This window comes from Tachypleus tridentatus, chromosome 13 (genome assembly GCF_004210375.1).
Source record: "Tachypleus tridentatus isolate NWPU-2018 chromosome 13, ASM421037v1, whole genome shotgun sequence".
Taxonomy (NCBI): Eukaryota; Metazoa; Arthropoda; class Merostomata; order Xiphosura; family Limulidae; genus Tachypleus; species Tachypleus tridentatus.
In genome coordinates, this window is record NC_134837.1 from 129852354 (window position 1) to 129877595 (window position 25242).

The 25242-nt window shown below is 34.8% G+C and overlaps 1 protein-coding gene across 1 annotated transcript in view; it reads right to left on the bottom strand.

Moving 5' to 3' along the window:
* Positions 1–327: 327 nt before the first annotated feature.
* Positions 328–25242, bottom strand: part of LOC143238050 (uncharacterized) — a 34281-nt gene continuing 9366 nt past the window's right edge. The window contains exons 3-6 of the mRNA XM_076477958.1: positions 9453–9589; positions 8867–8995; positions 6569–6683; positions 328–3510 (exon numbers count right to left, since the gene is read on the bottom strand). Coding sequence (XP_076334073.1) covers positions 3095–3510; positions 6569–6683; positions 8867–8995; positions 9453–9589 — 797 coding nt within the window. The 3' untranslated portion in view covers positions 328–3094. The remainder of the gene's footprint in view (positions 3511–6568; positions 6684–8866; positions 8996–9452; positions 9590–25242) is intronic.

Below are 25242 nucleotides of genomic sequence, written 5' to 3' on the forward strand. Positions count from 1 at the left end.
CACCCACCGCCAACTCTTGGGCTACTCTTTTACCAACGAATAGTGGGATTGACCGTCACATTATACACCCCCACGGCTGAGAGGGCGAGCATATTTAGCGCGACGAGGGCGCCAACCCGCGACCCTCGGATTACGAGTCGCACGCCTTACGCGCTTGGCCATGCCAGGCCCAGTTCATAAGAAGAGCAGATAATCTTTTATGAAGCTTTGAACAAATATTCTAAAAAAATAACACAATGTTAATTTACTGTTTAAAGCTGCTGATTCTGTTGCAAGCAGTGTTGCATTCTGAGCTTTTTATAGCATAACACATTCCACGTGAAAGTACAGTAAAAACTTTATTGAATGCTAGTTGTGAAACACAACCGCAAACTTGTCAATCTCACCGACTAATAACGGTTTGGAAAGGCATAACTCTCTGCTACCCTCACTTTATGCACAACTGAATTATGCTACCTTGGCTAAAATCAATTTTCTTAGTTTTACTTTCAACCTTGGCAATAACAAATAATAACAATAACCATTTTGCAATACTACCAACGAGCTAACAACACACTAGCAGCTATATTCTATGATTTTCGAGCACGCTATGTGCGTTGCAAAGTTACAACCTGACTTTGAATCACACGCGGGTGCACGATTATTTTTAAACCTCTGAGTTGCACAACCATCTCCTTGGCTGTACAAATGAATGACGTTCTATGAAACCACACATTAACTGACCTAGAAACACCATCTAACAGCTAGTATAACAATAGTATTTTGTAGCATTCTCGGTCCGCACCTCCAAATATTTAGGGTTAGTGACATCACATTATAAACATACATATTCATCTTCTACCATACAATAACAAATATGTGGGTCATACATACATTAATACACCTCTTTCTCTGTACAAACTGATAAATAAGTGTATTTCTACACTTTGACATGATCATATTTTCAACAACACTAACGGTTTATCAGTTATTACTTCACTCGTTTAATAAAAATAGAATTTTGATGAGCATTGTTGACAGTTATTCATCTGTAAACCTGACGTGAAGAAATAATTTAAAGATTTGACTGATTTTTGACCAAATTACAAACCTAGTGCTTGCTCGTCTACATACGAGTTAAAATAGTACAATAACTAAAAATACTGTTGAATATTTTAAGTAATAAGGTCAGAATTCTAAGTTCAGTATCGATAATAATGGCTAAACATTATTTATACTTATATCGCAGAAAAAAATCAGAAAGGTAAAGCTTTTAAAAGCGATTTAAATACCATCCGCTAAGCAAACCAAGCAAAGTTGTTTTGCTAGTTTCATCGGTTAGTATGGAATTTCTTGCACTGTACGTAAAATTAGCATTTCCCAATTATTTTGACCACTATATTCCTTGCCTAGTTGATGAGTTGTCGTCTCCTAGGTAGCGCCTTAGGTAGATAAAAGGCAAATACTATTTGTACACACTTCTAAGTTGAAACCCTAACTGCACTACTTCAGAGGAATGTGATATTAATAAGTGTCTTTGCTTCGTGAGCTTAAGAATTTCATGTACCACAACACATTCAACAGCTTTTGTAACTTAACAACAACATACGTAACAGGGATATGTCGCTTAACCACAACATGGGTAATAGCTTTATGTAACTTAACCAAAGCACATTCAACAGCTTTTTGTACTTAACCACAATATTTGTAACAGGTCTACTTGACCACAACGTCGGTAACAGTTTTATATAGCTTAAGCATAACATATGTTATAACTTTATGTAACTTAACTATAACATATGTAACAGCTTTACCAAACTTAACCACAACATATGTAACAGCTTTATGTAACTTAAGCAAAACACATGTAATACCTTAAACACAATACATGTAATAGCTTTATGTAAATTATTCACAACATATGCAGCAACTTTGTGTAATTTAACCACAACATTGTATAACTTAACTATAGCACGTGTAACATTATCATTTCTAGTTTTAAATCCTTCTATGAAAGGACAGTTGACAAGTTGATATTATATATTGAACACTCCTTCGTTTCTCGATTTAATTAACTGTTTCAAAACATACAACAATATTTGTAACATAGCGTGTTTATTTTTATAATGGGTTTTGCCATTTCTTACTTTAACTGATTATTTCAAGAGGTACTTGAATATTTGTGACATGCTTTGGTTCTATATCGGACACTTTAGAGGTACTTGAATATTTGTGACATGCTTTTTTCTGCATCGGATACTTTAGAGGTACTTGAATATTTGTGACATGCTTTGGTTCTATATCGGACACTTTAGAGGTACTTGAATATTTGTGACACGCTTTTTTCTGCATCGGATACTTTAGAGGTACATGAATATTTGTGACATGGTTTGTTTCTACATCGGACACTTTACAGGTACTTGAATATTTGTGACATGCTTTGTTTCTACATCGGACACTTTAGAGGTACTTGAATAGTTGTGACATGGTTTGTTTCTACATCGGACACTTTAGAGGTACTTGAATATTTGTGACATGCTTTGTTTCTACATCGGACACTTTAGAGGTACTTGAATATTTGTGACATGCTTTGTTTCTACATCGGACACTTTATAATTTATTCCTTTAACTGATTATTTGAAACGACACATGAATAGCTGTATTAAGAAATATTTATTTGTGCATCTTATTATTTGTTTTTCTAATGAATTATTTCAAAGGTGAAACGCCTTCTTAACCTATGACATGTGCATGACTGTAAATATGTCAGTTTGGTTGTTCGTATAATTATACATTTCATCAGTAACGTTGGACGAGAGGAAACCTAAAATCAAGACTAGAGCTTGGTCTTGCGTTTTCGATTAACCCTTGTATAGAACTACCGATGGTGGGCTTAATTTCCAAAAACTTCTGTAACTTAGTAACAATGGATGAATCGAGTTATAGATTGGGCTTCGAATTTATTTTAAATTATCTAATAAGGAACCTGTATTATGCAAATAATAACAATGACATAATTTTTACTTGCAGCAACACAAACAAATTATTCTTTTTCTTAGATTTTATGTAGGAATATAGACAAAAACATATAATTTTAGCATAAATAAACAATAAGTTAAAAAATATCCATTCCTCCAGAGAGCCCATCCGTCCTCTTACAATGCAGAATAACTCCTTGATAGTCAACTATTTCTTGACCACATGTCTGAATGGCAGAAGCAACTGATTGACCAAATGTGTAGTTATTTGGTGGATCTAAGGCAGAAAGAACACCCATCTGGCTGGTTAGTGTAATAGAAGAAGGTACCATTGGAGAATGTAAATCACGTTCTGATATGGGAGCGCTGCCCGTTTCTTGTTTTGAGTCGATGGAAAAACTCGAAATAGGTTCGATTGTGGTTGTTATGTTATTTTGGGTAGAAGAAGCCTGGTAGATATCTACGTTAGAAGCAACGACGATAGGCTTGGATGTGTTGTACGTTTCGGATTCTTTGTTGCTAGAAAATTCTTGCATGTTGCCTTCGCTATAATCTGGTGACGTCAGAGGGTAAATAAAGAATGGTTAGAATGATAAAGATATTCTTAGGAAAATAAAAAATTGTGAAATGTTATATACTGCAATACATCAGCAAAATGGTAACAGCAGTGACATCTGTAAGTTACATCTCAACAAAAGATATAAACAATGAAGAATAACACATAGACTTAATAAATCTAGCCATTTTAACAAAAAAATGATAATTGCAGCGACATCTACAAGTCTCATCTCAACAACAGAGCCCGGCATGGCCAGGTGGGTTAAGGCATATGACTCGTTATCTGAGGGTCGCGGGTTCGCGTCCCCGTCGCATCAAACATGCACGCCTTTTCAGCCGTGGGGGCGTTATAATGTGACGGTCAATCCCACTATTCGTTGGTAAAAGAGTAGTCCAAGAGTTGGCAGTGAGTGGTGATGACTAGCTGCCTTCCCTCTAGTCTTACATTGCTAAATTAGGGACGGCTAGCGCAGATAGCTCTCGAGTAGCTTTGCGCGAAATCCAAAAATAAACAAACAAAACTCAACAACAGATACAAACAGTAAAAATAACACAAATAATTAATAAAACTAATAAAAAAATGCTTTCACAGTGTGAAAAGTTATGTAGTGTGATGTCGTTAACCTTGTACTAAGAAGGAATGAAGATACCACAGTATAATTTGTTTCGATCTGGTGTTCAGAGATACTATGAATTGCGCTTGACAGCCATTTAACCTACAACATGAAAGATCGCTTTCGAAACATTTAACTTCATAAGAAGAAGAAGATGCAACAAAACATATACAAGTAACCAATGACAGGACTGATATTTACATTTAACTCCGTAAAACGAAGAAGGTGCAACAAAACATATACAAGTAACCAATGACAGGACAGATGTTTACATTAAACTCCATAAGAAGAAGAAGGTGCAACAAAATGCACCTTACATACAAGTAACCAATGACAAGACAGATATTTACATTTAATTAGGGTTTAATTAATTGGAATTATTTCGGATATTTTTAAATAGTAAACAAACGCAACAAACATTTAGTGCATGATTACGAAAAAAAAAGGAATGTATTAGAACGAAATCTTAATGATTTAATCGATTTTAAAGATATACAAATAAAGGGAGAATTTAGTAACATAAAAATACAACATTCAACAACTGGAAAGTCTTGCTAGATTTCAGTTTTTTCCTTTTCGGGAAAAGAATTTTATTTATAGTTAGGTACAACAAATCTTAAACTCATTGTACAAAAAGAATATTAACATGCCTACAAACAACATTTATGTGGACTTTCAGACAATCATCACAACTTGACTTGATGTTATGTATTTGGTGTTTTTATCACTACTTCTATCTCTGATAATAGATCTTCACCAAATTTCACATGAGGGTTTGTTGGTTCATACGGAGATGCATGCAAATTTGAGGTGTCACATTCTATGTTTTTGTGAGCATTTTTGCTTTTTCTTACAATCGCTTATAAGAGAAGCACATTTTCATGTCATAAGATAACCTTCCATAAATTGCGAATTTATATAACTTCCGTCCTACCTTTGTTTTATGTTTTTATACATGGAACAGCCTTGGTCGTTTGCAAGATGTGGAGGCGCGCGTCATATGCAAGGTGCACATTACCTTGGAAAAAGGGTACAAAAGAACCGCGTGGTCGTGTTACTTTAAGCCACTTAACCTGAACCAAAGCCCGGCATGGCCAGGTAGTTAGGGTGCTTGACTCGCAGTTTAAAGGTCACGGGTTCGTATCCCTATCACATGAAACATGGTCGCTCTTTCAGCCGTGCGGACGTTATAGAGTGACGGTCAATTCCTCTATTCGTTGGTAGCCCAAGAGTTGGCAGTGGGTGGTAATGACTAGCTGCCTTCCCTCTACTCTTACACTGCTAAATTAGGGATGGCTAGCGCAAATAGTTCTCGTGCACCATTGCGCGAAATTCAAAACAACTGTTTAGAGGGTAATATAAATGCTCCATGTAAAAGGTAACGAGTAATGGCAGTAACTACAGCTAGGCATTTTTGTTGTTGGTAGTATTTATCCACATGGTAGAAGTAGGTTGGCAGTTGTGTACTTTTAATACGATATGTATCGTTTTCGAGCTGTTGGCAAATGAGTTGTAGTGTGTGAAGTGTTAGTACATCAGTGAATAGGCTGTATACGTCAAAGTTGTTCATCGTGTCTTGTGAATTTAGCGTGATTGCTTTTATAGTTTTTACAGATTAAACTAACTTTTTCAAAATGTATAGGTTGTTTTACTTGGTAATGATGATATTATATCTATCATACAGCTAGCAGAGAGTGTTAGGTGAATTTCAGAAATTAAACTATGGAACGAGAAGAGTAGTTACGTTTGTTAATTTAGGATATTAGGTAATATTCAGTTGATATCGTGGTTTTATTAAGTTTTTGAGTTAGTTTTTGACGTCCTAGGTTTGAAAGGTAATTTTTAACTCTAAGCCATATGAGAATTATGTTATGTTATTTCTGTTCATAGGGTTAGCTATTTTAGCGAATTCTCAGTGCAGCTTTTCTGTATAATCAACAAATTACTTATGGTCTTGGTTGTTGTTGGCTGTGAAGAAAATATTGCTGATTTACAAAAGAATTTAGATCATTTAGTAGGTTGGGAAAATAAATGGCAAATGAAGTTTAATTACGATAAATGCAAAATAATGCATGTGAGTTATCATAAGTTGCATTATAAGTATACTTTGGATGGGAATAACCTTAACAGTATCATGAAGGAAAGGGATCTTGGTGTAATGGTTGATATCTCTAAAGCCGTCTAAGTAGTATCTACATAGATATTGAATAAAATCCTAGATAGGTTATGATTTCGTTGTATGGGTCATTTACTAAGCCACATTAGGAATATTATGTTCAGTCTCGGGCTTGTTATCTTATCTAAGTAGAAGGGCTATATCCTGTATTGGTAATATCAAAATTCGGTCCTGCGTCATCTATATAGAATTTGATACGTTAAATATTATAAAATGATAAGTATATCTTATAATACTGTTCAGAAAATACTTTTTTATCTCACCATTCTCATTAATATTCATCGATGGAGTCCTTCCACTTTTTTGTATAGGCCTTGATCTAGGTTTTCGATTCCTTTTTTGGACAGTGTCTTTTTTCATAGAAATTGGGCGATTCCTCTATCAGTAAACAAATTTCATGTGTAGCTAAAAATGTTACAAATTTTTTTAAATTCTACTCGTTATTAAATTTAAATTTAACCAGTGAATGCATTTGATAAGAAAATATCATATATAAGGTTGAAAGTATGTTTTAAGGTAAACCAAATTTAGATATAATTTTCATGTAAAATTATAAAAGCAAAACAAAAAGTAACAGCTGCGATAGAATAAACACAAGAAATGATGTTCCAACAACCTGAAAGCTAGTGACGTCACTTATTGATATTTTAAGTAATTCACTTTGATTTTAAGCAACAACGAAAACTACATTGAGAATATCTTAAAATAATTGAGCGTTTCATAGATAGATTGTATAAATGCCTTAAATGTCTTAGACAAAAAGACTGAAATAAAAGAAGAAAAGAAATGCTAAAAACGTAGATATAAACTGAAATAATTTCTAAGGTCTCCACTAATCAAATATTTGTATAAATTTTAAAATACGAAACAATTACATTTTAACAGCACTTACAAGCTACTTACTATGGATATATAAGGAAACTGTTGTCCAACACTTGTCAAGTTATTAAGAATTTCTAAAAACAATTAATTTAAAATAAAACATGTCACCAAAAGTCATTCTCATATACTTTTATGCTGAATACATTTGATTGTTAAGGCTTTCTCGGATACTGTTTAGTTGCTGTAATTAAAGTAACGAAACAAGAATGAAGATACTGTAGTTATTATTTACTCAAATTATAAGCCCCTATTTTGGCTCCACGCTGCTAGAATTACATTTGGTTGAGCCAAAATAGGTATTTGTAATCTGGGTAAGTATTGTCTACAGTATTTCTAGCCTTCTTTACTTACATTTTTATGATTCCTTATTCATAGACTTTAAACTTCCCATTTTTTTTATTATCTTGTTTGTTGGTTTTTTCGTTCTCAACTAAGGTAAAGGATTACATGTTATGGAAGCTAACTTTACACAGTGTAATGATAATAAACATAACTAATAAATAGCTAATACGGTTCATGATGATTTAATGTAGCTATTGGCTATTTGATCGAATTAGTTCGAAATGTAAAATGTTAAACTGCAAATGCAGATTGTCATAGAGATTGCTTTGAGAATATTGTGAGCACCTATAGTTTTTGTAATTAAATTATCTCTATATATAATACATAACAATGGGCAAATAAGTGTATAGACTGAGACACAAACCCCCTAAGCTCACATACATTTTTAGCATTAGAAAAGCAGCATTTTAAAATGAAACATATACGCGTAAAACATCGATTTAACTAAACCTTAGTGTCTTTTAAAGTAAATAATTTTCAAATATGCGCAATGAAATTGACTATTATGTATATTTAATTGTTATTTCACTTCTTCATACGTAATATGGGGATTGGCTCCCTGTAGACACCGATTGTATTGTGTACAAAGTATTGAGTTTCTATATATTACAGTCATCTAATGCTCATCTATTATTGTCTAGTAATTTTCGTTTCTCTCTAGACGTAATATTTTTAAAGAAACACCAGATATTTTTAAGAAAGTTAACCTCAATGGATAATTATAACATCGTTTGCACTAGAATTATGGTTTCTTTCGCTTATATAAAACACAGAAGAACCATATCAACTTTTCAATACCCATAAAACCTTCGCAGTACTCTGTTTAGTATCCTACAGAAGATGTGGGTACAATATACCAAGATTTATTGTTGTAAGTTGACGAGAGAATAATAAGGAAAAAGTAACACATAGACCTTTTTGATTGAATTCTGTTTTCCTTGTAAGTTAAACACACGTATTTCTTATGCATTTATGTGTATGTATAGCCTTATAGACGATAATAAAGGTTTTTAAAGTGTCATTTGAACTGTTTAAAGTGCTTTTTACCCGAGCGTTCTATTAGGGTTTTGTGCAATTCATTGCGGTCCCTATTATGAACTACTATCGTGATTTACGATAAAAAATTCATATCATTTTAAATATCTATAATGCATTTATGTAAATTGAAATATATGTAAAATGCGTATATAATTTTAACTCCAAAACACACGGACGTTGAACATTTATTGTTTCTCCAATAAATACGGAAGATAAATGGACCTTTATGGCCATTTACAAATATTATGAATGGATCACGAACATAATAAATGACACCTGAAAAGAACTCTTTCTCTTACCTTATGCAGGTTGTAATAAAGTCCACATGCATTACAAACAGTATTCCCTTCCTTGTCGCGTCTCCATAATGTGGTAGCGGCTGTTTGGCAGTTGTAACATAGCTGGTCACTTTGTCGTCCACAGGATGACTGTTGTTGAGTATAATAAACCACCATTAAGTACACAATCACCGTTAACTGTTATAAATATCAGATGCTAATCAACAAATAATATAGTTAAAAACATTTGCAGTTAATGTTGGTGTTGTTTAGTTTGGATTTTACAAAATAAAATCTCATTTTCAATAGTTATCATTTTTATTTAGGAAAATTCACAAGAATTTGTTCATGGCCACAGTATTCGAATGACTGTAGGTGGAATATGCTAAAACACAAAACGATATTTAAAATATCCATAAGGAAAATAATAACCTCACGGTTAACTTTTCGACCAAGCAGATTTTAGAAAAAACTGAATGAATGTCATTTGGCTAAAATGTTAACCAAGTACTCCTTTGGCTTTTGCAGCGATTTTAACACTTTTTCTTTCTCTTTTACACTTATTCTTACATTTCCAAGACATTGGTGACTGAAAAATTACATATACCTTTCTGGGATTGTTTGTTTTTCGTCTTTGTTGTCCGAAATTTTGATAGTTGGAGCTTTTCTCTCTGTCTTTGTTATCTTTACACAGCATGAGAAGATTATAAGTAGGACAAACCTCGTTCACGAAATGTTGGCTACCTAGTTCAAAGTGTAAAAAGAAGTAAATAAATAAAACATCTACAGCTGTAACATTCCAGCTTCCAGTGTTCATCTTTCGTTTTATTTCTCATATTTTATAACAGTTACCTTCAAGCTCAGCCATAAACGTTCATTTTCAGCAAAACGAGATGACAAATGATTATAATTCATTAACTTTCTTGTGTCACATTAGAAAAATCTGGGGGTTACAAGTTTGAATTCCCGTAACATTATGACGCTCCCACGGCTGAAAGGGCAAGCATGGTTGGTGTGACGGTGAAAGAATAGCCCAAGAGTAGGTGGTGGGTGGTGATCACTAGCTGCCTTCCCTTTAGTCTTACACTGCTAAATTAGGGACGGCTAGCGCAGATAGCCCTCGTGTAGCTTTGCGTGACATTCAAAACAAAACAAACAAAACACAGAGTAATTAACAATATATTTTTGATACAACACTGTATTTTTCTTAAGTTTAATAAGTTATTAAAACACAAGACCAGTTACTGGTTAGAGTAAAGCATCAGAATGCTTATACCCTTGACGGTTGCCTTGCCTAGAATTGTAAAACGTGGTTCGTTTGTTTGTAGTTAAGCACAAAGCTACACAATGAACTCTCTGAGCTCTGCCCACCATGGGTATCGAAACCTGGCTCTTCTTGTTGTAATCCCGCAGACATGGAGAACACGTGGTTAGTAAGATATTACAATACGATAATAAAGACAATAATTTCTATCATAAAGTATTGCTGGAATACTATAGTATTATAAATTTCATTATTAAAAATTACATTTAACACAAAAATAATTTTATATATTAAATTAATGGGTAAAAAATTCACAAATTAAAATATTTTGTTTCTTTAAGTGTTCAAAAACTATCATTCTTTTTTTGTCTCCTAAAAAAAGAACTTCATGAGAAAGTGATGACGTAGAGACCTAATCTAGTCTTTGATTCGCTACTCCCGCTGTAGCTGATTGGTTTCGTCAACACCAGGAATCACTAGTGCCGCTTGGAAGAGCCAAGCTGACGAATAAAGAACGTTCGCATATTGGTGGAATGTAAACAATTTGTTTGGTTTTGATATGTATTTCTTTACTCACCATTAATAACCTAAATCATTTTAGGTGTTTGGATAACATCTGGCATTTAGTTACAATAAATTATCTGTAATTATTAGTGTACTAATTGGTTATGTATTTATAATTTCTATTTGATCAATTGTAATAGTATGTCACATGTTATCTTAACTTCTGTAGTGTTTTCGGTTCTTACTAGTGTGCGAAAGAATATACATCGAAACTAAACAAACCCATTATGTACTAATATTTCCTGTGTTCCATATAGTTTATACAGTCAATCTTTTATTTGTTTGTAAGCTCTCCGTGCTGTTCGCACCAAGAGTATTGAAATCCGAATTTTAGCGTTAGAAATCCGTGAACTTACCGCTGTATCACCACGAGGCTATAATCAATCTTAAAGACAGTATCTACTGTTTTTACGCCTTGTAGATCACTATCGTGGAAAACGCACCCTAATTTTGGAAAGAGAATTCTAAAAAAAAATATTTTGACTCATCAACCAACGCCTCGATACAGCCTTGACCTTTTATCAACCTACTGAGTAAAATACAATCAAATACATCATATTCTTCACAGTATATCGACAATATTAGTTAAATTGAATGTTTCATGCTGTTGAAAATACTTATATATGGTAAGTAATGAGATTACGATCTACATGAAAGGCCGTTTTGAGTTGACCCTAAGCTAACGTCTTGCTTTAACCCATCACTTTTCTCTTGGAAGACGCATGGGAATTCTTCAAAGTATTTTTAAAGAATAAAAGTAAGTCTTACAGGGCGTAAAATGCGACACTTATGCTACAAAGGTTACTGAGTATACATTATTTAATAAAACACACACCTGTGTTAATTTTTCTCTCTATAACAGTGGTGCACAAACGTTTTGAGTCAGGGGCCACAAACAGACTTCTCGTAATCGTTGGCGGCGGGCGCGAACCCGCGACCCTCAAAAGTGCAAGATTAAAATCGTCCCACAGTTGTTTCACACAAGATGAACATCACATTTAAGAACACACAAATAACGATTACATCAAAGAGGTTGCACATTATTCTAAGAAATGTTATGATACGTCAACTGTCACAAAGTCAGTACGATGGATGGTGCTGCATGTCATCTACGAGCTTAGAAATGTCCGGCTTGTTGTTTGACGTTGAAAGATGCAAGACTGCTTCCAGATGATCATCAGTCAGTTGATTGCGAGTGTTGTTTTCGTTCAGTTTCGTATGTGAGAAAGTCTGTTCGCAGCAGTACGTGCTGCCAAACATGCTGGTGTGGACAAGTGCGTTCTCTTTCAGATTAGCAAATATATCAGGCAACGTTTTGTAGAAGTCAAGCAAACTGTTTTCTCGGTAAATAGCACATAGTTCATCAGATGCCTGGAGATCAGTAAGTTCGAGCTGATATTTTGCTGACAAGTCATCCACTGACACAGTGAACAGATCAGCAAAAAGTTTTATCAACAGTCTGCATTGGTCAAAGTCATGAAACCGTGAGTTAAAGGATTGAATCAAGGTATCTAGCTTCCCAACATAAACTTATGTGTCAATATCCTGATTCTTCTGTAGCTGTGACTGAAAAGTGGGAAAGTGCACGATGTTGCCTGATGTTGCTTGCTGCCGGAACAACTGCAACTTTGTCTTGAAAGCTAAGACGTGATTTGCAAGCTGACAAACAAGCTGATTTTTGCCTTGCAACTTCAAATTCAGATCACTCAAGTGTTGTGTCATATTGACCAGAAAGGTCATATCAGCTTGCCATGCTGGATTAGTCATGGAAATCACTTCTGTGTCTTTGTTCTTGCTTCTGAGGAATTCTATCACCTCATCAATCAACTTCCAGAATCTTCTAAGCATCGTCCCTCGACTCGGCCAGCGTACTTCACAGTGATACACAAGGTCACCATAGTCTGAATCAATTTCTTCAAGATTACTTCGAAACTGACGGTGATTGAGCCCTCGTGATTTGATGAAATTAATGGTTTTCGTTACTAACTAATGCCATAAGTGCCTGAAAACCAAGTTCTTTACTGCACAGGTCCTGTTGGTGAATAATACAGTGCAACTTCACCAACTGTCTGTTTTGCTTTCTTCGATGCTTCATCAACAGTGCTACGAGCCCGCTACTTTCTCCGGTCATGGCTGGTGCTCCATCAGTTGTCACACTTACCAGTTTCGTGAAATCCAATGAAACACTAGTACACAGTCGTACTGTCTCCTCGAATAGAGCAGACCCAGTTGTCTGACCCTTCATGGAACCCATGCCGATTAGTTCCTCTGTGATATTAAATGATGACGACACACCACGAACAAAAACTAGTAGCTGTGCTGTTGAACTGATGTGAGTCGACTCGTCTACTGCTAAAGAGAAGTGGACAAAGTTGGCTGCTTTACTTGTAAGCTGCCTTGTCACTTCTGCTGAGAGGTGTGAAATTCTTCGTTGAACTGTCATACGATTCAAAGCCACCGTCTGTAGCTTGCGAACTGCTTCCGGACACAACTTTTCCGATGCAATGATCATACATTGCTTGACAAAATCACCATCAGTGAACGGTCGGCCAGATTTCGCTATCATCAACCAAATATCATAACTGACCGACCTCACATGCTGCACCTAAATCTGCTGACTGCTTTGAGAAAACGTTCTGCTGGTGATTCAGCAACCGCCACAGAGTTTCAATTCGAGCTGTTCGTTCCTCACCAACAACGTTGTTGAAATCTTTATGCTTCGACTCATAATGACACTTTATATTGGATACTTTCATCACTGCTACTGTCGAATGACACAGCAGACAAATCACGTTCTTTTGTTGTTGAACAAAACAGTATTGCGCAGTCCGATCATCATGAAACTGCCGGTTTTCGTCGTCAACTTTTCTTTTACGATTAGCTGCCGTTTTTGTTACGAAATAATATCAAAATAGGGCTCGTAAGTAAATCTCGAAGAACAACTGGAACGCGTGAGATTTCATAATTACGGAAATATTACGTCATTGCGTCAAAGATTAAATGCCTATGCATTAACGTGATTTGCTTATTAAATTTTCTTTGTTGCTCGACACAAACATGGAACCATCCAGTATCTCATCTAATGCATATTCTTCTATAGCGCTTAATCTTCGCGCTCGCGCGAACTCTCTATGTTTCACTTTCTCGTTGGACATCGCGGGGCACTCGGCGACTAGTCGCGAGCCGAACTTTGTACACCACTGCTCTATAACTTTTTCATGGCACAGCGGAATGTCCATAGACTTACGATACTATAAACCAGGTCTTGATACAATGGAGTAGTCCATTGTGTAACTTTTTGCTTATATTACAATAACAAAATCTTTCATGTTTTGATATTATTTGAAACAAATAATTCGAACTGATTTTTGCTTTGTGATAGCTTTCAAAAGAATGAGGAATGTGAATGATATTATTTTTTTAGGCTTAGTTCTAAATGTTTAATGGTACTTTTGCCGATTGTGTAAGTTACATGTTTTTCGCAACGCACGGTAAATAGCGAAAATTGGTCAATAAGAAGAAAACATGTAAAAATATTTCACAATAACTTTGTTGAACAGCACCTACAGTAACTGGTCTGTGTGTGATATTTGTTTCTAGAGAACCCACACCTCGCTAGTCCAAATAATCCTCTGCAATAAACAAAATGACGAAAATCGTTTTTCAACACGTTTTTCACGTCATGAAAGATTGACTTTAAGCTAAATACCATCAACAAAATAAAACACAATTTAAATAACTATTTCAGATCCATACCAGCGGCGTATATCCCATTACTTGTGATAATAACAAAATTTACCGTAATTGATTAAACTAAACAACTACACAGGCCTGCGATGGTTTTATTGTCTTGAACTGTCTACATGTTCTACAATAATTCCTGTACTCTGAATCAGAAGATAATATCCAGTTTCCTTTATCACGTACACATTTTTCTCACGTAACGTCATATGTACAATACTTTTACATTTTGTTATGCTTAAAGTCATGACAACAAGAGTTTTCTGGACCAATCGCGACGTGAGAGTCTTATCAATCGTTCGAGAACCCAAAATATAACAAACATAATAATAAAAAATGTTCATTGTGGTGAACGAAACGATAATTTGATCTAAATAAGTTTTTTTCTCGGTTTGTAAAAAATCTTTACATGATTGAAACAAATGAATATTATATTCGAAATCTACGTAACTGAATTACACTATGTAACAAAATTTTTACTTTTTCTTGTTTCTGAGCAGAAAGTGTTATTTCCCAATGGCTAATGCCTAAAGTAAATGGAAAAGACCTATTTTTCTCTTCAAACTTTGCTTTTATGACCTGGGAGCGTATAACGAAAACATAATGGGAGACTATATTTCAGTGGTTCTCAACCTTTTCTGACTTGCGGCACACTACGACATTCCGAAAATTTTCGAGGCACACCTGGAAAGCCTTAACGAGTTTTTTAGGTACACGTTATACGGCAAGCGTTGAAAGCCTTAGAATGAAAATCACGGCCAAAGCAAGCGATAATAATGTTATTGTGCATCACATTTAAATACACGTAACACAGAAGAGTTAACTTAAAAAGCCTTAGAATGAAAATCACGGCCAAAGCAAGCGATATTAATGTCATCTGCACATTGACAGTACTATCGTTTGCTTTGGCCGTGAGTGTCGTTCTAAGACTTTTTAACAATTTTGTGGTACAGCAGAAAAATCAAAACTTTTTATTTTTACATATGTTTTCAATGTGACACTTGTGCCTGCTTCCAAGAGCAAATCAAATTGAAACGTGCTCTTACGTAGATAAACAAGCTCGCATTTCATCATCGACTGTAAGAAGCCTTTCTCTCTTTTTGGCTTTAATTTTAGTCAATACTGAAAATCCAATTTCGCAAACCCATGAAGATGCAAATGAAAGCAGAACTTCAACTGCTTTTGAACTGATTGCAGGATATGAATTTTTAATGGAGATCCAAAACTCATCCAAGCTCTTTTCGAGAAACAGTGACTGATAAAATTTGTCGTTTCGTAAATCATTGAGTTGTTCTTCCTCCTCAGTTGTAAGATTTTTTGTCTCGTTGATTCCGAATGCATATGTCACCCAGTTATATTCGTCGACAGCAAGTGACGGGAAATAATGTTTTAGTGCGGACTATAAGTCGCTTAATGTGTTCAAAATTTGACGGACATTTGTTAACAGAAGGAAAACAATCAAGGACTCCTTTCGAGATCTTATTCTTCCACAGCGTCACCTTTTCATCGAAGGCTTTCAGTTTGGACGTTGCAGTAATAATGTTTTCAGATGGTCCTTGGAGACTTAAGTTCAGAGAATTTTATTTGTCAAACAAGTCGGAGAGAAATTGAACCTTCAGCCACCAGATCTCATCACGAAAAAAAAAATCAAAACCTGCTTCCTCAACCTCCAAGAAAGAAATTACTTCAGTTTTTTATTGGACAATACGCTTTAACACCTTTCCTTTCGAAAGCCATCGAACTTTATTGGGATATAGCTTTTTGTAGTCTAAATCCATCGCCTCACAGAGAAGAGAGAAAAGACGATATTGAAGTGCCCGAGACTTGATGAAATTCACCACTTGAATAACTTGATTCATAACAGACTGCAAATCTCTCGGCAAAGATTTGGAGGCGAGCGTCTCTCTGTGAATCACGCAGTGAACAATCCTAATGTTTGAATTTTGTTGGCGCACCAGAGTGACGAATCCCTTCTTTATTCCTTCCATTGAAGGACAGCCATTGGTGCAAACGCTGACACAGTTATTCCAATGTAATTTGAAGCGCAAAGTGTTTTCAATCACCAACTCGAAAATGTCTTGGCCTTTCGCTGTACTTTTAAAATCTTTGCAAAATAAGTATTCGTTTATAATTTTTCCATCTTTTATGAATCGAACAAAAGCCAGAACTTGAGCTTTTTCACTAACGTCAGTAGATTCATCAACCTGAAGAGAATATAGCAGAGACAATTCATCTTCAGGCGCTACGAAGTGTTCGCAAACTTGATCCTTCAAATCCGACGACAAGTCTACAATTCTGCGCGAAATTGTGTCATTCAGCAATGGAACTTGCTTAACCTTTTTGGCGACATTCGTTCCAAGCATAGTTTCAACGATGATTGCTAACGCTGGCGCAATGACTGATTCGGCCTCCGTATGCGCTTTCTTGCGTTTTGCCAACAATTGAGCAACCTTATAACTTGCAATCAATCCTTTTACGGGCAGCTTCATGCGGTTCACAAGCTTCCTTGATTGTTCATGTTGTTGAGCCGCGAGATTCTTGAAATATTCTTTTGGTTTATCCTTCAAAGCTGAATGTTTTGTTTCCAAGTCTCTTCAGTTTGCTAGGAACAAGCGCCTCGTTCTATAAAGCTGCATTGCAGAATAGGGAGAATGGTAATTGAGAATGTTCCGATTTCGAAGCGATAAAGCCGTATTCGATGTATTCGTTTTTGTACTTTCGTTTGATTCCTTGCTTTTGATTCAACACATTGTCCTTTGCAGCACCAGACTTACTTAAATATTTTTCCATGGATAAATGATATAGTTAATTCATACACGATAAGCACGAAGTTCTTCAGTTGATATAAAATTCCTACCTACAGTGTAGCAGCTATAGCTTACCGCAGAATGAAAGCAGTTTGATTGTTTGATGCATCATTTATGACGTACGAAGCGCTTGTTGCGCCGCAATTAAAGTAACAGTCGAACCGTTGCAGTCGAGAATGAAATTTAAGTATGAGCTTCTCAGTGCTCGAGTTCAATGAAAACCATCGAATGTTTTGGAAGGTTTCAGAGTGTCTCTATAGTAGATTTTATTAACTGATGTGTTCGACTTGCTTGTAAAATCCCAAGAAAGTTGAATGTGTTTCAAAAACACCGCGGCACACCTGCCAATCTCTCGCGGCACACAGGTTGAGAATCACTGCTATATCTGGGGGCTGATAGGTGAAAGTGATTTACATTACAGTCGCAAATCTCGAAAAACTACTCACTTCTAAACATTTTTGTATAACTTTAGTATAAATACATGTAAATCTTGATTCATATTCAGACTTTATGTAAATGAAAATGTGCAAATTTGCCCGTTTTTACATAGAAAATAGGTTAATTTCTAAATTTCATTATTTGTTTGTTTGTTTTGGAATTTCTCACAAAGCTACTCGAGGGCTATCTGTGCTAGCCGTCCCTAATTTAGCAGTGTAAGACTAGAGGGAAGGCAGCTAGTCATCACCACCCACCGCCAACTCTTGGGCTACTCTTTTACCAACGAATAGTGGGATTGACCGTAACATTATACACCCCTACGGCTGGGAGGGCGAGCATGTTTAGCGCGACGTGGGCGCGAACCCGCGACCCTCGGATTACGAGTCGCACGCCTTACGCGCTTGGCCATGCCAGGCCCTAAATTTCATTATTCAGGTCACAAAAGCAAAGATTGAAGGGAATAATGGCCATTTTCTGTACTTTTACAACATAAGCTATTCAGAAATCCAGGAACAAAGTTTGTGTGCATAGTGTTTTATAAAATCAGTTATTTAAACCAAAATAATGTTTATAATGTTGAAATTTGCAGGCCTGTATTATTTCCCATATGGCTAAAACTGTCTATAATTTTAAAACCTTTCATAGCCAACTCTTGGGACAAAATTAGTGACTTATCTGAATATTTCGAATTTCTAAGCTTTCTGAAGACTAAGTGAACTATTTCATAGGGTTGTAAACTTTTCTTTAAAGAAAAGGTTACACATTATAGTCAGTGTTTCTAAGACTGTCACAACTTAACGTTTGTTTCGAAAGTGGGAGGAACAGAGAATGACTAACATACGTTAAGTAATATCACCCTAATGAAAAGATGAAATAAACGTATCTTATTATTTCTACTTTCACTGCACCAAGGGGTAAATAGGTAAAAGTCTTAATAACTAGCTGAGCTAGAAGACTGAACTGGATGAAGTAGAAAACTAATACCTATATGACGTAGGAAATTAAATAAAACAATAATAACTAGGTCAACTAGAAAAGTAACAACTAGATGACGTAGAAGACTAATATTTGTTTGTTCGTAGTTAAGGACAAAGCTACACAATGGGCTATCTTTACTCTGCCCATCACGAATATCGAAACTCGCTTTCCAGGGTTGTGAGTCCGCAGACATAACTAGATGATGCAGAATATTAATAACTAGATGATATTGAAGATTAATAACTGGATGAAATAAAAGATTAATAACTTAATGAGATAAAAGATTAATAACTTAATGAGATAAAAGATTAATAACTAGATGAAATAAAAGATTAATAACTAGATGATATAGAATTTTGATAACTAGATAATATAGAAGATTAATAACTAGATGAGATAAAAGATTAATAACTAGATGAGATAAAATTAATAACTAGATGATACAGAAGATTAATAACTTAAGAGATAAAAGATTAATAACCAGATGAAATGAATGATTAATAACTGGATGAGATACAATATTAATAACTTAATGAAATAAAAGATTAATAACTAAATGATATAGAATTTTGATAACTAGATAATATAGAAGATTAATAACTTAATGAGATAAAAGATTAATAAATTAATGAGATAAAAGATTAATGACTAGATGAAATAAAAGATTCATAACTAGAAGATATAACTTAATTATTAGTTATTAATGTTTTATTTCATCTAGTTATCAATCTTTTGTCTCATTAAGTTATTAGTCTTTTATTTCATCTAGTTATTAATCTTCTACATCATCTAGCTATTAATCTTTTATTTCATCTAGTTACTAATCTTCTACATCATCTAGTTATTATTCTTTTATTTCATCTAGTTATTAATCTTCTACATCATCTAGTTATTAATCTTTTATTTCATCTAGTTACTAATCTTCTACATCATCTAGTTATTAATCTTTTATTTCATCTAGTTATTAATCTTCTACATCATCTAGTTATTAATCTTTTATTTCATCTAGTTATTAATCTTCTACATCATCTAGTTATTAATCTTTTATTTTATCTAGTTATTAATCTTCTACATCATCTAGTTATTAATCTTCTACATCATCTAGTTATTAATCTTTTATTTCATCTAGTTATTAATCTTCTACATCATCTAGTTATTAATCTTTTATTTCATCTAGTTATTAATCTTCTACATCATCTAGTTATTAATCTTTTATTTTATCTAGTTATTAATCTTTTGCATCATTTATTTATTAATCTTTTATTTTATCTAGTTATTAATCTTCTACATCATCTAGTTATTAATCTTTTATTTTATCTAGTTATTAATCTTCTACATCATCTAGTTATTAATCTTCTACAGCATCTATTTATTAATCTCCTACATCATCTAGTTATTAATCTTTTATTTCATCCGGTTAATAACTAGATGAAAAAAGATTAATACCTTAAATATAAAAGAGAAAAATATAATTGAATAAATAATAGAGAAACAGTATAAATAAAATATTATAAAGGTTATCATTCATTGCCGAAACTTTAAATATGCAGCGCCATAAGACAGTCAGAAAACAAAGGTAATGTTAATGTGCAAATACTGTATCAAAGGCGCTACTCCATTACAATATTATGTCGTTTAATTCACACATATGTTTTTTGTTTTTGAATTTCGCACAAAGCTACACCAGGGCTATCTGCGCTAGCCGTCCCTAATTTAGCGTTGTAAGACTAGAGAAAAGGCAACCATTCATCACCACCCACTGCCAACTCTTTTGGTACTCTTTTACCAACGTGTAGTCGGATTGAATGTCACCTTATAACGCCCCCACGATTGAAAGGGTAAGCATGTTTGGTGTGTCGGGGATTCGAAACCGCGACCCTCGAGTCAAGTGCCTTAACCACTTGGCCATGCCAGACCTTTACCCCCTATACCTCCTTCCCCAAGCTTGTAGAAACAGTTGATGGTTACATGTATAATTATCAAAAGTTGACCGTGAGGAATTTTGATATTGTATTCTACACTTCAACTAAAACTAAAGTTAAAAATATAACTATGAAAGAAGATATGAGCGCTTGAGCACACAACTTTCTGTATATAAACCTATCAGCATCTTGGTGGCTGTAATCTGATTAAAGGTACTTGTGATCATCCATTATCACAATCAAGTACTGCAGGCCCACAATGTTACCATTTGTACTAAATAGAGCAGCATGGAAGGTCTTCTGGCTTATTTAAAACACTGTGTTCATGTTTGTATTTCGTAAACGTAGACTTCTGTAGGGCATAGGATGTATTTATAGATTGCTACAGCAAACTTTTACAAGGCATGGAACGTTAGATGTAGTCAGAGTCTTACTCTGTCTCTGCTGCTAGATTATTACTACCATTTCACATGAACTGTGTAAGATAGACTGTTAGAGGACTAGTGTGATATTCATAACAAAATATCGGGACAATTTTTGCCCTTAAATTCTTTACACGCAAGAACAGAATGACGAAATGAATTATGATACACAAAAACCTATATCTCAAATCGTCCCTGGAAGAGATTTCAATATTCTAAAGAATCTTACAAAAGTAGACTCACTGGACAAGATATGTTAATTGGTTTTATACTACATCAGAAGCTAACCATGATATTTTAAGTTCATATACATACAGAGATTCCCACTACATCTAACAATATATCTTACACAATTCATTGAAATTCTTATCTATAGTATCAGTTCTATATGGAAACATGTATTCCAGATAACAACGTTTTAGAAAGAATGATAACCACACACGTGTTCTAGAGACTAGAAAAGAGAACAAACGTCATTCTAGTTTATTTACAGTAACATTAGTAACCTGAATAAACACACGTAATCACTCACTCAGACACCAAACATTAATCCCATATCAGTTGTGCAAAACCATTTAATAAAATAAGATATACCATAAACCCACATACCCAATTAATTACTTATTCCACATAATTTCAAGAACAAATATATATAGATATATATAATACACTGGTTATAATACACACTGAGTTGCCCCTATGAAGTTCCTAGGTGGATCAGCAATCTGTTTAAGAACTTGCAACTTTAAATTTCTGAATTTGATTTTCAACGTTGATCGAAGCGCAGAATGCCTGCTTTGTATCTTTGTGCGAAAACAAGCACATTTCTGATAAAATATTAGCCCTAAAATTTACTTTCAATTAATTTGATAGAGCTGAGCAATTACTTAATTATCAGGTACACCATCACCATGATATTCAAACAAAGACTTACAACTACATCAAAATGTTTCTTCCTAATCCTTGCAAAAATATAAACATGGAAATCTGATTACCACATGATGGACAATGAGACACAAACTGCTGTCCTAAATCTTATGAAAGCTTACCATAACGAACTACAAACACGTCTCATATCCTACAAAGGTTTGTTGTACCTAACTGCATACATCTCTTATATAAATAAAGGTTTACTTAAAGAACTACCTACACGTCCAACACACTACAAAAGTTTATTGTAATGAACCACATACACATCCCATATTGTAAAAAAGCTTACTTCAGCGAACTACGTGAACACAAAAATCTCACTGTTATATCAACACAATAGCCTCTCTACAGGGTGCAATTGGATAACAAAGTATAAAGGTTCACATTGAATGACAAAGCTTATGTCTCAACATTCACCGGTATGTATCGAAACTCAGTTTGTAGCATTATAAGCTTTCAGGCAAATGTGTAACAGAGTATTAAACATTCAGTGCTGTAGTGAATCTGAGTGTCCACGGAGAATTTTTTTATGAATGTTGATAATTTAGCTCATTATTGTTGGTTTTCAGAAATAACCGTTCTGTTGACATGATTGTTACAAAACCACGTACATCACTATTATACTTTTATGGGAAGAACAGTTTGTTCGTTTTTGAATTTCGCGCAAAGCTACTTTTTTACAATGAAATTAGTCTGTCCCCCGCTAGTACAGCGGTAAGTCGACGGACGTACAACGCTAAAATGAGGGGTTCGATTCCCCTCGGTGGGCTCAGCAGATAGACCGATGTGGCTTTGCTATAAGAAAAACACACACAAACACACTCAGACAGGCTTTTCGGCAGACAAAACGTTGCCCAAAATAAAACAATAAGAAAGTAATTAATTATTAAGACGTTCCAAGTTATTCTTTAAAATCTTTCATCCAAGTTTTTCCTGTCATGTCTTAGTTTGGTTTGTTTTGAATTTCGCGTAAAGCTGCACGAGGGCTATCTGCGCTAGCCGTCCCTACTTTAGCAGTGTAAGACTAGAGGGAAGGCAGCTAGTCATCACCACTCACTGCCAACTCTTGGACTACTCTTTTACCAACGAATAGTGGGATTAGCCGTAACATTATAACGCCACCACAGCTGAAAGGGCGAGCATGTTTGGTGTGACGGGAATTCGAACCCATGACCCTCAAATTACGAGTCGAAAGCCTTAACCACCTGGCCATGCCGGGCCTAGGGAGAACAGAATTATTTAGTTTACCTAGACTATTATTTGTGTTCTAGGTTGCTTATTTTATTATCCACATTCTTGTTATTGTGTTTCCTTTGAACAGTGAAGATAATGGTAATGGAACAACTTGGAGTGATGTAGAAACAGTTTATCGTAATGTTTTCTGTAGATATTCCGGGAAGCTGACAAACAATCCAGTCTGTCATGCTAATTTTCATTAAGTATGCGAATATTCTTTGCGATGTAGCAGTGGTTTATGTCTTAAAATAAGAAATGTTAGATAACAGCTTTACTGGAGATCTAAGACTTTGTGGTACGGAGGTTATCATGCTTGTCTTTATACGGGAGTTAGATTAACATTTTGAATTTAACCGTGAGTTTGTGCTTTATAAAGCCTAGTCGTTAAAGTTTTTCTGAAGATCGCGATCAAACAGTTGTGACGCATGATGTTGGTTTCAAGCCAGTGATAATTCAGTGCGCTAATACTAGTTTTCTAACGTATAGACTTGAAGGAGTGTTTGGCCGAAATGTGTGTGTGGGGAGATAACCAAAATATATATATATATATATTTCTATGATGGGTACAGTAAATTCTATTGTATTTTATACGAGTGTGTATGTTTGAGACTATCGTCGCTGCTTCCTTTAAAAACTTTTCGCGAAATGTGAGAATTCAACTTTTTTCTGCTATTTCCAAGGAATAACTGTTGTGTTATCTCAATATCGTTAGTTACTGTGTTAAACTTGTATGAAGCTGTCTTCATTAGGTCTTCACCACGAGTATTTCTTGGTCTGGTAGTTAGAGTGCTTGATCCACAAGCTGTAGGCTGAGGGTTCAAATTCCGTTACTAAATTCTTGCTATTTCAGACATGAAATAAGATGAGGGTTGATCCCATTTTGTTGGTAAGAGAGGAGCACTAGAGTTGGTGGAGTTTACTATATAATATGTAATTTAAAATAAGTTACGTCTTGAGCACGTAACCTTTGAGTATCTTTGTGCAAAACAAATCTGAAATCGCATCAAGACTGTCCAGATGTGAAGGCTGTGGATAAATGCGTTTTAAGAAAACTTTCATACGACAGATTTTTGCAGGGAAAACAAGTAGCTAAATACAGCTATAATTACAAGTTATTTGCTCAAACCCGTGAAATAAATATGGACATACCTTATGGCGAAATGTTTCAGTTACTCAAAGATGAAGAACTGCAGAGTCGATTAGGCATTGAAAATGTTATATCTCAACTTGACAGTTTTTAAAGGCTTGTTTGTTGTTAAGCGCAAAGCTACGCGATGGTCTCTACTTTGATCACCACGGGTATCGAAACAGAGTTTTTAACGTTATAAGCCTTTAGGCTTAACGCTGGGCTACTGGTGTGCACCCTAGATGAATATTTTTTATGTTTTGTTTGTTTATTTGAAGTTAAACACAAAGTTACATAATGGGCTATCTGTGTTCTGCCAACCACGGGTATCGAAACTCGGTTTCAAGCATTGTAACTCTGCAGGCATACCGCTGTGCCACTGTATATTCTGTAACTGAATTGATCTTCAACGTTAAAACTAAGCAGTACGAATTTTATATTGAGTGATATGGTTCATAATAACATAATTTTATGTTCAGCATATCTGATAACTGAAGCTTGACACAAATAAAGTCAGTCATAAAAGTACAAAACTGTCTATTTCTGCTTTTTACATTATTCACTCTTTATAATCTTATCTTTACGTATAATGTAATAATTATTTGCTTAGAAATAGTGAGTACAATATTTTTTGTTGATGATGTCCATTAGTTGAAATAGTAACATATGTACTTGGGGGGGGAGCTTTTAAAACTTCATTAAACTATGCAAATATTGAATTGCGAATAAAAACACACAGACGACGTCTCTGTATGCTCAATGGACAGAGTTGGGTGTAGATAGCGCTATATATTGCACAGGGAAAGGTATTTGGGGAAATGGTCCGTTATTTCTCAGAGCACCATCACAAACAGAAGTATGTAGGTGTTAAGATTTTGTGCGTGAATTTCTTAATTTGTTTATAAATACTTATAGCACCTATTCCGTCGTCCTGTTAAGTTTAAGTATTTGTCTCCCGCATCCAGGTTT